Below are 16,092 nucleotides of genomic sequence, written 5' to 3'. Positions count from 1 at the left end.
TTGTCCGGCTTTGAAGAAACACTCGCCCAACCAACGAAGGCTAAGAGACAAAGGCAGAAGACCCGAAGCCAGAGAGACAGACCAGCAACATCATTATGGAAGGGACTTTCACTCCTTAATTGGCCTTTCCAGCCTCAACAGACGACTGTTCCACCATTTAGAGCGCAACACCATATTCTTCCGAGACTGAAGGATGCATACTACTATGCGGGAAAGTAAGTATAGAATCAGCAGGATGTTTCCTTGGACGCGGTTAGAAAAAAAATCATTAATTATTTGCAGTAAAATTAGTAAATGAATAAACGAGGAGAAAGGTCCAATAAGGCTATTTACACCTATATCGACAAGAATATAATATCAAATCAGTGCTCTGAAATATGTGATTGCCGAGCTTTTGGTAACTGAGTACCTTCTTCGGGGCAAGCAGACTCAGTTCTGAATGAACGCGGAAAAAATCCACATTCATTCTCCCTGGATGAAGCGTTCCAAGTTCGAAAATGACGCGCTGCTCCAGTTCCTTACGCTGTACATCAGATGACGCTTTCTGCAGGATGCAGACGCTTACGTCACCAATTCCGTGGAAAGCGTCATCTGATGTAGGCCTAGACCATCATTAACCGGTTGTTTGTTTGCGGTGTTCGAGCGGCCGACCCACAACAACAAAATCGAGCTGTTCGTGAACATACGAGAACGAGCCGCTCGAACTCAGCCAATGAGTGGAACATGCAGGGGTGCATTCAACCAAATGGTTGTATTTCTGCGCACGAGCTTACTATTATATTGTGATCCAACGGTTTTTTTTTTACAATAAGACAGACCATAATCAGGAGGCATCACAGAAATATTTCTATGAATCCCGAATTTGGGACTGGAAGTTTCCAGTTCGGGGTATTTCTTTCACAAAAATCCGCAAATTGCAGGCCTATTTTGGATGAGGCGGCCGGGCGGCTACATTCAGAAATGAGCGCTTAGTTTTACTGCTGTTTTGCGGCTATCTTCCTTGAAAGGCGAATAAAAAAAAGATTTTCGTGGCTAACCCCCATGAAATTGAAACAAAAAGTGGTCTTCTGGCCATAATCTTGAATTTCCAGTAAAAAAAAAAAAAAAACGGAGCCAACCTCTCCACGAGAGTCAACGGGCGGCGCTATTTCGGTCTGATTTTGCACTGTTTTCTATGGGCGCGTATTTGGTGTAGTGCACACATGGTGGAACCGTAATGCAAATAGTCAGACTCCATTCAGTAAGTTGAACTACAACTTATAAGTAGACGGCTGGGTACCCACAGTACAGAGCCTGCATGCAGCCAGCTAGCAGAGAGTTCACGTTGCATGCAGGCCTACTGGCTGGAGGTGCTAGAATTTCAAGGTATTTAATGTTTGCCTAGATGCAAGGTTCAGAAACATCTGGTACTGTTAGGTTGAACCCCAGTCTTCATTTCATTACGACTGTCCCTCCGTAACGTAGTAGTAGTACGGTCAGCATGGTCATGGAGTCCACCTGGGCTGGGCTAGTAACTGGTCAAGCTATCTATTGCTATTAGTATTAGTATTAATAAGCGTCTTGCAACACACACAACTTACAAGTAGCGTCCAAAAAGCGTCAACTTGAAAATACCCTCTAGAGATTTAAAAGTGGTTTTATTATATCTGCCGGAGCAGGGCAGACGTCAGACACATGTCAGACCCCACAGTTCTGGGGATAGCCTAGCAGTGTGTAAGACCATGGAGGAAGGACACAGAAGGAGTTTGAACTGCCCGGGCTGTAACATCTGGCCGATTACCACTTTCTGGCATGCCCGGTATGTCCATAGCCAGAGCGCAGCACACGCCTTCTACCCACCAGCTGTTTTGCAACCATAAGCTCCCTTTGCACCCCATGATCGTCGCCGCAATTTTTCGTTGGTAATCTGCATCCCTAAAACGTTGTGTACTGCAGTGTATGAAGTTGAATATTCATGCCATCGTTGGTGCTTGATATGAACCGACAACATCATCAAATGTAGTGTTTGCGCAGTTGCTTTTATTAGGGTGTATACCCGAAGTGTTCATGTGCAGTTGTTGCCCTTATCGAAAGCTTTCTTCTGGACTTCTTTTAGGAATAAATAGCCAAGCTGTTTGTAAGATTTTGTGTTTTGTTTGAATCATTTTTATTATGGCATTTGTACAAAGGCGTATTTTATGCGATTTCACGATCACTCCTTGTGATGAAATAGCGCATTTTGTTGCTAATGAACTGAGCTTTCCAGAAGTAGTGAAGATTTTGGCCAGTCTTTGCCAAACTCGTACCTAGTCTTTGAACACGGATGTATTGGACGGAGGAGACTAGAATTACAAACTTTGCATGGATAATGAAACAGTGTGTCAACATTTAAAAAGTTTATTTATGATGGCAAAAGTAGGTCTCATATCAGGATTTTTCTCTCTCTATTTCCTGGTCACATCGATAGTTTGTATTTAATTGCCAGCTAAAAACTACAAGTATTGCCAGGGTATTACTGGCCCCACTTGTCCAGCTAAGATGCAGGCAGCAATAAGGCATTTTTGGAATGTTTTCTATTATTTGTCAGACTCGGCAGCGACCATCATTGGACGCTTTGAAGCGCCTGAGTTGCAACTCCTTCTGTGTCCTTCTTCCATGGTAAGACTAAGAGAAACATCGAATTCGCTTCCAGATTCATGCAGAAAAACGAAACTCTTTCATGATATGTAGATGTACATGTTAGTGGTGTAATTGTACATACATGTAATAATTGTCCAGTTGTGCACTCCATACTCATAGCCAACTGCATTATGGGAAAAGCCGTGCCGTGGTTGGCAAGATGGCTCCTGTGAGCTGATCACACATTTCTGAATAAACCTTATCGTTTGTGTTTGTATTTGTCTATTATCCGCATTGTCACCCGTGTCCTGTCAATGCCACGTGAACCTGTTGTAAAGCATAATCCCGTTACACTGGCATAGTCGGCAGGATGGCTTAAGGTTCATGTGATTTTGGTGGATTGTTTTTGGACCATTGGTGAGTTTTACGGCATTCCTGTCTGCATGTGCCACATGTGTTGCAGTGTACACAACGTATTTGAGCTTGACCATGTCGACTTTAAACCAGCTTTCTGCCTCGATCAGTTTGCAAGTCAACTGAACTGTTTGTTCTGCTGTTTTGTGCTACATCGTGTAGCTGTTCCTGTTACATCGTCATCATATTTGTCTACCGACGTTTGGCATTTTGTGCACTGACTTTTTATCAAGTTCGTATATTTTGCTGTATTGATGACCCGTTTGACTTAAGTCACAAGTGTCTGCATAGGCAAGTTGGACTTGACATTGGACGAGTTGTTGATGACTCGACGACTGTTTGGTGACAACATGGAAGTGCTCCATGGATCCCCGTTTCCGTCGTGTGTTTGCTGACATAGCTCCCACAAACCGACCTGTTTGTGTGACACCCAGACATGCCAGATGACGAGTGTTGACTGCCAACATTTTGCTGTTCTTGCTGTATGTCTACTGTGCCTAGCCTGAGATTTCTACCCAGAGCCTTGTTACTGTTATGAATCTGTGTTCAACTGGAGTCTACTCTCCCGCCATGTTACAAATAGTTGTCAAGATGACTGTATCCAGTCTCATCATGTTCAAGCCGCATGAATTAGCTGGTGGGTCAGTCCACTGGACTCATCTCGCCTTCCAACCAACCGATGAATCATCAAATCATGAACAATCAGAACTGATTGACTGTTAATGTTATATACATGTACCAGTAGTTGTTTGTGGAGTATCTATGCTAGAGAGATTCCAATAATGTTATATACATGTACCAGTAGTTGTTTGTGGAGTATCTATGCTTGAGAGATTCCAATAATCATTCATTCACATTTGGTTGAAACTCATTTTATTGATATATGGTGAATCCTAAGTGAGCATTCGCTTAAATTGTGAAGCCTAGTTTGTTCATTCATACTGTTTGAATAACCAATTTATTCATTTTATTGTGATATCGTGATTGATCAAGCCTACGGAGGTGAACACTGAACTTAATTGTTACTTAGCTTTTATTGTGATATTATCCGTAATTCTTACTGTAGGACTGAACTGAGGTTGGCTGATTTTCTGAAAATGTCATGGCGTAGCCTAAATGATTGATTGCCTACACTGGGAGCTCCTGGATTTACAACAAACTTTATTAGTTTTCACATTTTTACAAAACCAAAGGAAGTCATTGCAACTGGTTATTGCCAAGAATTCTTCTTCATCAAATTACGACTGGGGATATATTCAGATTAAGGAAGTTTAATTTTAAAATGTTTACCTCCATTGTAAACTCGCACTCTATCACCCACGTCTCATCTAAGGAGGGGAGAGTGAAGCGGCATCATTGTACATACATGTAATAACTGTCCAGTTGTGCACTCCATACTTATGCGTAGCCAAGTGCATTATGGGAAAAGCCATGCCGTGGTTGGCAAGAGGGCTCCTGTTTGTGTTTGTATTTGTTTATAATCCGCATTGTCACTCGTGCCCTGTCAGTGCCATAGAAACCTGTTGTAATGCATAATCCTGTTAGTGTCTAACGTTCGAGGCGGCTTCAAACTTCCAGGCCTACAAAGTGGATCATTAGTTGGGGGGGTCAATTCCTCTTTTTGTTGTCCTGGATCATGTACATGTAATACCAAAACCAAGTTTCAGTTATTTCAGAATACATTGAATTTCAGTTACGTGGAAGTTTTGAAAAGTCTCAGTTTTTGTTTCCAGTGTGTACCAGCATGTGGTTAAAACAGTTAAATAAAGATTACTACCCACACATGTGATACCAAGTGATTCAAAACAAGGAAGAATTTGGAATTTCTGAAAACAAGCTCTCGAATACAAATTTCTCTGTAAGAAAAACAAATGCGATCTAGTGTTTTTATAATAAATGTACATGTATTTGCTAGCCAAAGATGAATGCAAAAACATCAAGAGTAAATTTAATCCTACATGTCAGTGCCCTGCACTCTCATGCAGTTTCATCTTACGTACCCATACATGTTCATGTACCTATATGTACTCAGGTGTAGAGTTTGGGAGAGTAACCTCCGGCTTCCTGGCTTCAGGCTTCAGTCATGGATGGGGAGAACTTTGACTGGAAACCTCCTAGCGAGGCAGAGATGAAGGTGCTTCAAGCCAGGCGAGAGCGCTCGGACAAGATCAGCAAGCTGATGGGTGACTACCTCCTGAAGGGGTACAGGATGTTAGGGTCTTGCTGTGGAGTATGTGGGGTAAGAAACCAGGATTGGGAACGATATGAAAAAGCCTTTGGCGAGTTAAACTTGAACATGACAATGAACATTACAATTTGAATTTTCCAAACGAAAGACACTGTTGCTGTGTGTACCCGTGTGATTCGGGGAAAGCTTTTGCTCAGTTACGTTATTAAGAGACAATACACTGTTTTCAGTGAATAAGAAGTGCACAAAGGAACCAGCCCATTCCAGAGACGGTGGTCTGTGCAAAAGCTTGCCCCGAGTCACAAGACATAGCAGCAGTGCCTTTAGTCTGGGGAATTCAAATTGTTATTTTGTGTGTGCAATCAGATAACTCAGTGTACCAGATTTTATTCAAATTTAACTCGCAAAAGGCTTATTGGCATTTTAAATTTTTTAAGACTAGGTTTATTGAGACAAAAATCGCATGCTGGCTTGAGTTGGATTTGAACCAACAATTTTCTCTTGACTACATTGTAGTGCAGACACTTAAATCTTAACCACTTGATCACAGAGTTTGCCGGAAGTGGATGGCTAGCTCAAATCTAGTCTAGTAGTGGTGCCACAAGTAGTCAGTGATATTTATTGATTAATGATAATTCATGTAATTGATTACCAAGTGGATCCTTTCCTTTCTGAGACAAAAAGGACAAGGTTCTTGTAGGGCAACAGCCAGGCAGCAGTGAATATTTAGATCCCATGCAAATGCACGTACACCACATGAATATGCTGTTGCAGATTCACAAGGTTAGTTGGGTGTTCCCTTTGCTAGGCTGTATGGACGAGCATGTGTAAGCAGTGTGCAGCTTAACCACTTGGTGTGGTTGTGCTAAAGGTTGCACACATGCAGAGATTTGTTGTTATACACTAAGTTAAAGCAAATCAAGGTATTCCTCCAAGGTTATCATGCCTTTGGCTGTGCTTCCTGCTTACGGTCTCCATGAAGTACATGTACATGTAGCCTCTGTTAACGTGACATCTTGTGCTAAGCAGCGCCATGAAATTGTGTCCAGGATGATAGACAGTGAAACATTACTTAAGGCTTACAGACATCTACATTTAGCCTGTGAATCTTTTGCTAAATGCTTATTTATTTTTGTACTGATTTTGGCTTTTTGGTACTGTGTAGTAATGATGTTGCATGATTCATCAAATTGAGTTTAATTATTTTGGGGGGTACCTACATTGCATACAAGTACAATGTAGTAGAGTTGTTAAATGTTTACAGCATGGTGCTGTGTGGATTGGTAAATTTTGTGCAACTTACATGTGTAATAAGGTTCTGTGCGGTAAATTACACTGCAGCGATTCATCGAGTTGAAGTGTAAAATTATACACGTCGTCTCAGTACTGGGTGGACTTCATATTCTGTAACAACTTATACATGTACATGTACATGTATCATGCATGTACATGAATAAATCCTTCGTGCACTTGTAAATTGTTTGCAAATTACAGTTATTCCTGTATGGATGTACATGTGTAAACATTTGGAAACTCAAAGCTGCATGCATGTATTTTGGAAGTGTGTGGACTTGTATAAATCTTTTGCATCGTACAATTATTTATTTTGATATTGAGAGAATTTTTTAATTCTTTGTAAGCACATTCAAATTAATTAATTTGATACTGAGTGGACTAGTAAATCAGTTCATTCCTCCACAACCTGTTACACTTTGGACTGAATAAAATATCCATTGGAGATACATTTATCACGATCAGCATCCCTCTGTAAAGTAATGCCCTATGTAAAATGGTCAACGTCCTGCTCTTAATGTCCCATGTTTAAGAATTTCTTTAATGAAGCTATGAGAGATGTTGCACATCAACCTTATCCACTCAGTTATCAACAACATCATGGTGCACACACTACCCCGCCTGATCCCAGTTCAGTTTACTTAAAATTTAGGCCCACTTTACTTGTGTATACATGTATTTTCACACAGGGATTGAGTTGACTTGGGAGCACATTAACCTGGGACCGAGTCAACATTAATGAGTTGATTTGAATTCACCTGGTTAGGGCAATCAATTTTTTTTTTGGTCAGTTCATTGCCTTTTTTTTGTAGCAAGCAGAAAGATTCAAACTAGAAGCTTTACTTGAGTACAACTGACTTGAAACTACCAGCTCTTAAGTTAAAATGAAGATATGTACATGTACATGTAGCGTGCTTTTTTTAATACCATAAATCTGAATGGGGCACAGGAAGTTTGGAAAAAGCTTTCTGATGTCTGTAGCCGTTGGCATGCATTACATTAGTGCATCACAGGGCAAGTTTTGCTTCATTAAAATGCCAAAGGAAATGAATTTTCTCCGATTTCCCTGTTCCATCCAGATTTCGTAAGTTTTAAATAGGAAGAGAAATAAAGTGAAAGGTGTCACCTCGTGGAAGAACTTGCGGCTAAAGAAGTGATGACTGTCAGTGGGGAAAACCCACTGAAAGTGGGTGCTGTTCATGGCACAAGAAATTAAGATGCTGACTTTTTTATATTCCGTCAGTGAAGCATATACGTACGTTAGGGCTTTATATGTACATGTTTGTGCCTCGACAGTCCGTGTGTGCATAACCATAGACTTGAATGCTCGTTTATCACTTTTGGTTTCATATATATTGTACATGTTCTTCAATTCTGGGTGGCTTGATAGAGTTGTTGTAAGCAACTTTCTATTAGAACCTTAATCTGTGCATAAACATCGCATTCGTCCTTCCTGCCCCGGCAAACAATAACATCCGGAAATTCCCCTTGTCACTGTCCAAGTCTGCATGCGGAGGCCGTTATATCTCAGACATGCATGTTACAAGTCAAGATTGTAACTTACATAGACAAATGCTTTTAAGAGTGTTCTTAAGGTACCGTAGTTGGGGCCTTTCTATTTCAAACACTGGCTTTGAAACCTGTGAATTTTGAGTTTTTCACATACATGGATACTTGGCCTTTAACCAGTCAAGGTCAATATTAGAGCTGCAAGTATTGTTCTGTATACTTGATTAATTCCTATGTTGATTATTACATGTACATGTAGGTTAATGTTCTTTTCAGATAAAGAATACTTTGTTTTCAATTTCAGGAGTGGAAAAAATATTGATTGAAACTGTCTGAAATCGTAACATATATGTATGATTAAGCTTGTGAGGTTTTTTCGCAAGCTCTCGGACAAGCAGTGAGCATGCAGTGCTTATTAATATACGTTGGGTAAGGGCAAAACCTGTTTTATAATTAACATCTCCCCAATGCAAAAATTCATCTTGAAAACATTATTATTATTTTTCTGGTAATGACACCAAGGATTCCTCAAAAGCGCCCTAGGCACTGTAGCTCGCAAGCCTGAAGAAACCTGTAGAGAGGAGACAATGAGAAGCAGTTACAGTTGTAGAGCTGGGAGGAAAACATTCTGGGTAAAACCCACAGAATCAGGTAGGGACTGAAAACCCAATCCACATGAGGACCACGCTGGGATTCAAACCCGGGCCGCAGAGGTGGAAGGCGAGGAAAGAAGCACTATGCCAACCTGACTCGCCAACCTGACATAAGCCAAAAAGCGTGTAGCATTTTGTGCATAAAACTTTTGCACTTCCACGAAAAGGCACACGTGGATGACATAAATCCTAAGGTACATATATTTTCCCTTTGTTATTGTTCATTTATCTGGTCGTGAAAAAGGAAATGCAGAAAAAAATTGGATAAGCGATGAAGTGAAACCCTAATCCCAACCAGAAATGGTTAATGTATATAGAAACTGAAATATAAGCTAATGGGCTAAGCCACATTGGTGAAAGTAAGTAACAGATGTGATTTCAGCGGGATGTCTCAAAAGTTACTTCAAACAAACACAGACTAGTTTTTGACTAAAAAGATATCAATTTCTTAAACTGGCCAAAATAACCTATTTCGTAGGTATTCAAGTGCTGTTGTCTGCATGTATGTCAAAAAGTGGATGCGTACAAACTGCTTGGCAGATTCCCTCATGTGTCTTACAATCTAAATAAAAGTTCTTTAATCTCTTTTTTGGGGTATATTCTCCACTTTTGCACAATGATGCTAGCTAAAGATGCACACTTCCAATCCAAAGCTGACCTCAGATAAGATCTTAGTTTTCAGATTGGATTGCGATTGGCTCAGTGGGATTTGAAGTGCTTTTGTGAGATGACAGATTGGATTGGACTGGATTGATCATCCTACCCATTGCCTGACGAAATGAAAACAAAAGTGTCTATATTTTCTGGCTTCTTCAAGTACCTCTATTGCTTCCTTGTGAATAAGTGTTCAGGTGGTAATGTTTGTTCAGTGCCCAACATTTCCACTTTCCCCACACATGTCAACCAAATCCTTTCTTATGGAATGCCAAATGTACCAAAATATGATGTTACCCTGTAAAAGTAGTTTGATCGTGTCCTCAATCTATTATGTGATGTTGTCAGTTCATTATGTGAAGTTCTCAATCCATTATGTGAAGTTCCCAGTCTATTATGTGTAGTTGTCGAACCATTATGTTAAGTTGAAAATATGATGCTGCTTAACAGTTGGCAGAGAAGTCGTGCTACTTTAGCGGAAAAATTTGCTAACCTTAAGCATTATTTCATGGCGGTGCTTGGTATGGTTGTGCACATGGTCGCGTGGGCATGGAGATTTCTATTGTTACGTCACTATTACAAAAGTTTAAGCAAAGTCTCCTTTAAAGTTAGCATGCCTTTGGCTGTGCTTACTGCTTACGGTCTCCATGGAATACATGTACGTGGAGCATCTGTAAGCATTAAATTGTGTGCTAAGCATGAATTTGGGCCCAGATCAGCAGAGCATGCCTAATGCTACTTGCAGATTGTGTGTGCCCTTTCAAAATTTCAAACACCTTCAAATGCTGCACACTGCCAAACACAGGCACATGTACTGGGTACAATCAGGTTGGGTGTGGCTCGTAGCTTGTAATGGTCTAAGACTGGACAACTTGTGGTGGACTTCACTTCATGGTTTGAAACTCATCAGAGATGCTGGTGATCATTATGACTGCAAGGGAGCTACACATAGGCAAAACCATGGAGGAAGGGAAAGAACACAGAGGAACTGGGACACTGCAAACTTTGGCTTTGCCCAAAACAGGCATTTCTCCTGTGGCTATGGCTTTTTTTCCTAGGGCTATGGCAATCTTTGGCCTTGTCAGAAGCAGGCATTGCCTCCTGTGGCTATGGGTTTGCTTCTTACGGCAACTGCAAACTTTGGCAATGCCAAAACAGGTAAAGTTTCCAAAGTTATGACATTGTTTCAAATGGCTATGGCAAACTTTAGCCATGTCAAAACAGGCGTTTCACATGGCTATAGCAGACTTTGGCTTTGTCAAAATCAGACATTGTTTCCTATGGCTATGGCTTTGCTTCATATGGCTATGGCAAACTTTGGCCTTGTCAAAATCAGACATTGTTCTCTGTGGCTGTCCTTTGTTCCCCTGGCTATGGCTACCCACTATAACACTTCAATGGCTAAACATCAGCCATAGCCAAACTTTACACAGCCGTATTTTGGCCTGGTAGTGTATTTATGCAGTTTTTTCTTTTATTTTGCAGACCATTCTGCTACGTGACCGGCAGCAGCAGGATTATTGCGTCTGCTGCAATGAGCTGGAGACAGACCTTGCCAAGGATGACCCAGGTAAGATAAGAATGAAGATGACTGTATGTCCATAGGGAATCTAGCTCCTAGAGGTGCCTGGAGGGCTAAATGGACAGGTTCCATGCATTGTATCTTAGGTCAGCTTCTGGATATATTCACTAACATACATGTGGGTATCTCAACCTTATTGTGGATTGCTGTTTTACTATTTTAAAGGATTTTGGTGCCTTTTTGACTTTATGTTAAGAGGATTTCAGTATTCATGTTACGTTGATCTATACACAGAACACTGCAGGACTTTTTGACATTTTATCATCCCAAATTGTAGTTTTGCTTTTGTGATTGATTTCTGTGTGATAATGAATGTAAGCCAACTAGCGACACTAGGTTCACAGTGTGAACAGAAAAGCCCTTGGGCTGAACAATGTCTTCCCTGCACAATATCACAGCTGCTGGGCCCGCAGTGGTTGTCCGTTTAAGGATGAAAACTGTCAATGCACTTTCAATACACTTAGCCCTAAGGGAATGTCAAATAGCATTCATACAGTGTAAAGTCACGCACGGACGCTTCAATCCTAACAGTCCTCAATCCTCCAATTTCAGCATGATTTTACATACGCTCGAGGGTTTAGGGCTAACCACAGACCCTCTTGAGATGAATGGGTCTGTATCCACTTTTGGGTTTCAATATACAATAAATGAAGTAAGGATTCCTTGAGAAACTGGGTTGAACTTTGAACTGTGTCAATAAGATACGGCAGTGATGCATGTGTCAAGTTTGTGCACAGGGCATATGACCAAACCTAAACCTACCTGACAACAAGCACAGTGTGTAATGTAAATTATGCACCAAACTGCACATCCGTGTACATGTATATGCATGGCTGAAATAAGAAAGAATATGTCGGAACCGGTGTTGGGCATGGTGGGTGTGTTCCCACCAGCATTGGCATCTCTAATTCACAGACCCATAGGGAAAATTTCTATCTATTTCTCCTTTTTTTCACCTAGCTGTGAGTGCTAAAGCTGCAAGGTCTCAGGTTGAGGAACATGAACAGAGTGCCTCAGCCGTGACTCAGAATGGCCCATCCACCAAGATAGTAGTCAGTGGCAACGGTCAGAGCTCTGGCATCACTCCGCCGGGCAAGCGCACCCGTCAGACAGCATCGGCCCACCAGCAGTCACACACCCACAAGTCTACAGGGGGATCAGAGCACTCTCACTCGTATCAAAACGAGAAGCACATAGGTAGGCCAGCCTGCCCCCTTCATCTGAAGGAACACCACCACCACCACCTTTCCCCCGAGAGGATGCTAGATTTACCGGCCGGTTCGCAGGACATCGTGCCCGAGTCCATGGCAGTCGTGATGAGTAAGATGTACTGGGCCACCCATGAGCTGAAAGGCACTGCATCCGTAGAAGGGAGTACGCAGCTCTGCTTGTTGGTTAAGGCCTGTGCCGATGCCATAACATCGCTTAGGTACCTGGTACCTGGAGAACTCACTGACTGAACTTGAAACTTGTATGAAGGCTGTACATATACACTTACACAAGAAGCCAAAGCAGGCCAGAATGGTATCAAACTGCTCAAATTGACACCTCGCTGTCCCTAGATGCCTCCATTCTGAACAAAATGCATGTATGGGGTATGCACCATGCGCTTGAAAAATAAGCACCAACAAAGATGGTACTCATTCAGGTTTCGTTATCCTGTTTTATGCTTTGTGTACTGCATAGTCATTTCATTGTTACCTGATATAGACTGTGCTATCCTATAACTTGCTTGTTGGTGGTTTGGTAACTTAAACCCCCCCCCTTGGTAGGCAGTAAACCAAGTTATAAGTTCTATGTTAGTTTGTGTGAGTTTTTGGCAAGAACCGAGTTCTTTCTATGTCTTATTCTTCATAAAGAGCTCAGTACAAACAGACTGGATTTAAATGACCAAGGATCAACACATTCGTGCATATGGATGAGGGTCTTTAACTACCCAGAAGGCATTGAATTTCCTTCACAATATGGTATGACAGAGTTTAGGCATCACCACCTTTTGACAAGGTTGTGCATTGTGAGCACAAACAAACAGTGTTGTTGATGTAAACGTGTTGACTGTTGTGAAAGAATCGGTCAGCATTGTTCAGTAGCATTTGTGTTGAAAAGATCATCCTAACCCCTAAGATGGGGGAAAATGAAAACTGTAGAATCAAAGGACAATAAGATTTGAAGTACGACAGCGTGCTTGATTGCCAGATACTTATGACACTTAGGATGCATTGCAGTTCTGTTCAACAGCATGAAAGGAGCTGTCATTTTGAAAAAGAGGGAGTGCTTGCTTTGAAGCATTAATAGAAAAAATAATTAATGCATCTTTACTTTCCAAAGGTATGATAAAAATAATTGTCACTTTGTAATTGTACACAAGAATAGAAACTGTCTTTTTTTATATTTGCAACTTTGGTTGCTGTTTGTTGTATTGAAAAAGATCCACAAGCTGCAAGTAATTAGTCCAACAAATAAATGCAATTCCCACGGAAGACGAGATGACAGAAATATATTCTGCACTCTCAGCAGTAGCTTGGTTTGTCTCCTAATGCCCCATCAACCAAAGCGAAGGGCCAATCTAACCGGTCTTACTTTTCCTGCCTGTCATATAAACGTCAAACGTGGTGTATAGGCATGGGCGTTGCCTGAGCTTTTTGAGGGGGGAGCATACCGCTCATCAGCTTCCAACTGAAACCTTATGAACAAAAAGGGCGGTCAGTTCTGAGTTAGTTTTAAGTAAATTGACAGGTTTCATCCCCTTTTCTCATTTTCCTGCGTTTGTCTCTCTTTGTTTTTTTTCCCCGTTTTTTATTGTTCCATTTATGTGTGTGTGGGGGGGGGGGGGTAAGCCCCTTTGTAGTGCCCATGTACGTAATTAGGTCTTAATATCCTCCAGAAGTCCGTTCACTTTGGACATCACAGGTTAAGGGTCAAGGTCTTTAAGGCAAAGTCAATAGAAAAAGTTTTCCCACCATAACTCGTTTGCTTGACATATCATCTTCAAACTTGTACCTGTATGTATGTGAGTTGGTTTAAGTGTCCTTTGGAAGCATATGGACGCCATGGGTTATAGGCTGAAGTCATTTTAGTGGTAAAGTTTGGGTTTTTTTTCCAATTTGGATCCTGCTGATTTATGAATTCGAATGTTGTGCTGTAGGATCAAAAATTAAAGTCATCGGTTTAGACCTTGGTTTGGCGGGAATTTCTGCGTGTCTGCTGATTGTTCTTACTCATGGATGAATGTTTTGAACCATAAATACATGTATATACATGTCAACCTTCCGGGCATACCGGATTTTTAAGGAAAAGTGCATGGCCTACTTAGTCTCTAACCAGTAACTTGACGGCACCGATCTTCAGGATTTCCAGTCGGCAATAGAGTTGGCGGTATGGTTTATCACTAGTAACTGTAATTTTCCTGAGATTTTTTAAAATTTATTCCCCGTTGAAAAAGCTCAGTGCTGTTGAAAATTCATTGCATTTGGCATTGAACATTCCTCCAGAATCTGCAAAGTCTAGGATGCTCTTTACAAAATCTTTCAAAGCACTGGCGTCTGAAGGGTACGTTCAAATAAACATGTACGTATATAATCTCTCAAAAACTATTTTTCATATGAAAAACATGACCTTACGTTTAAAACAGATTTCCCGCTCAGGGGCTACGCTTGGGCTACCAGAATAGGAGAGATTTGGCGACCAAGCAGCAAGAGGCCAGGCGTCGTTTGGTTATTAAGGAAAGTAAATTGGATGAATGAAAATGACTAGGTATATTGCTTTTTGTCTATGAAATAAAAGAAAATTAAAATCTTTCCTTTTTCCGACGAAGATACAAAGAAAAGCTTGGGAACAATGCCCAGGAAATGCTTACATTACGAAGGAAAACGCTGGGTTTTGTTTACCGACCCTATCTTCTACCGCTGTTTATCTAACAAGTAAATGGAATCATCCCGGTTAAACTTCATGTGCGACCACCGTAAGTACATATCTCCACAAGTACGTGCACACGGTGCTCATAATTTTCATGAGCCAAACGGGACAGCGGTGGAGGTCGAAATCATTTTCAAAGTAGTCTTTGTCGTGTGGCAGACAATACGATTTACCCAACCATACAGAGCACAACTCGGCTGGTTGCAATTAAGTTGTTGCCGAGGTCATGGAGGATGCAATTTTTCCATGCTGAGATCAACTGGTGTAGGCTACACCTCTCATATTCTTCAAGAAGAAGTATGTTCACCCAAGTTTAAATAACGCCCTGACTTGGTGTCAATGTTACATCGAAGTGTTTAATGTGCCTCGAGACTTTTAAATAGGGTCATAAGTACAGTGCTTACATGTATATAGTTGCAGTGTCGAAGTGTTCTGATAGTTGAGTGACTTTTTTAACAATTGTGGCTTTTTTCTTTTGAATTAGCCTCTGCAGTCAAAAATATACGACTGTACAAAAGAGCAGACCCCATTACAATGAAAAAAGCAAATCGAGAGTGATGATGCATGAGGATTGTAAAGCTTCGTTGCCTTTGCTTTACCCTGCCTTCGTTTTAGTCTTTATGTTCTCTTGTTCTCTTCTGATCGAGGGACGCACGGTCAGTTTGCAAGTTGGCAACTTCAGTTGACGAAGGAAACTTCAAATCGCAATGCGCTTTCCTCTGTGACTAAGTCGTCGTACGACCGTCACAATGGCAGAGAGTCAACGCTACCCCGAAGGGGGCTGGGGTTGGATGGTGGTGCTTGCTGCATTCATGTCTCACGTGATCAGATCTGGAGGACGCAAAGCTTTAGGAGTTCTGATTTCTGCCATGACCGAGTCTTTCGAGAAGGATCTGTGGCTTATGGGGTCAATAGCCTCTCTACATTTCGGCGTGCAATACGTTCTCAGTAAGCGATTCGTAATAATTTTTAATAGTAAATTTATATTGTGACGGACAAAGAAATCTTCAAACCGTTAATGAATTGGGGTCATCTGGACGCCTGAATACTCTTCGATTAAATAAACTAAACGAGATCTACACAGCATTTAAACCGGGAAAGGTAACCAGGACGAGTTTAGCCTGACCCTTCAGAGGTAATGTAGAACACATGAGGAGTTTGGTTGTATTAAATAGCTTCATATGGGTTGGTGTAGCGCTTTCTTTCATGGGGCTATGGTTCGCCTTCACCTAGATCGACGTGGACATTGGGCTTTCGGTCCATACCTGATTCTGTGGGTTTCCCCT

The 16,092-nt window shown here is 41.3% G+C and overlaps 1 protein-coding gene across 5 annotated transcripts; it reads left to right on the top strand.

Annotated features, from left to right (window-relative positions):
- The first annotated feature begins 1,260 nt into the window (after positions 1 to 1,260).
- Positions 1,261 to 14,081, top strand: LOC110980593 (protein ZNRD2-like). Of its 5 annotated transcripts, none has more exons than XM_087142279.1 (5): positions 1,262 to 1,365; positions 2,567 to 2,637; positions 5,051 to 5,251; positions 10,795 to 10,879; positions 11,852 to 14,081. In XM_087142279.1, exons 3-5 carry the CDS (start codon positions 5,096 to 5,098, stop codon positions 12,349 to 12,351), a joined length of 741 nt encoding a protein of 246 aa, XP_086998405.1. In that variant the 5' UTR covers positions 1,262 to 1,365; positions 2,567 to 2,637; positions 5,051 to 5,095; the 3' UTR covers positions 12,352 to 14,081. The 5 variants fall into 5 exon arrangements, with proteins under 5 accessions (XP_022093118.2, XP_086998405.1, XP_086998395.1 ...); XM_087142269.1 differs by having other exon boundaries at positions 5,045 to 5,251; XM_087142270.1 differs by lacking the exon at positions 1,262 to 1,365 and adding an exon at positions 1,642 to 1,798 and having other exon boundaries at positions 5,045 to 5,251.
- The last annotated feature ends 2,011 nt before the right edge of the window (positions 14,082 to 16,092 follow it).

Source organism: Acanthaster planci, linkage group LG01, assembly GCF_054643075.1.
Source record: "Acanthaster planci isolate LZ-2023a linkage group LG01, COTS_SCS, whole genome shotgun sequence".
Taxonomy (NCBI): domain Eukaryota; kingdom Metazoa; phylum Echinodermata; class Asteroidea; order Valvatida; family Acanthasteridae; genus Acanthaster; species Acanthaster planci.
The sequence above is the reverse complement of the archived record's forward strand: the minus strand, read 5'-3'. Positions and strand labels throughout refer to the sequence as shown.

Excerpts from the sequence above, each read along its gene's own strand:
- LOC110980593 (XM_022237425.2), top strand. The coding sequence starts at position 10,222 with ATGCTGGTGATCATTATGACTGCAAGGGAGCTACACATAGGCAAAACC. Across the intron at positions 10,468-10,794 it reads CTTTGGCAATGCCAAAACAG|ACCATTCTGCTACGTGACCG; the intron begins GTAAAGTTTCCA and ends TTTATTTTGCAG. Across the intron at positions 10,880-11,851 it reads CCTTGCCAAGGATGACCCAG|CTGTGAGTGCTAAAGCTGCA; the intron begins GTAAGATAAGAA and ends TTTTTCACCTAG.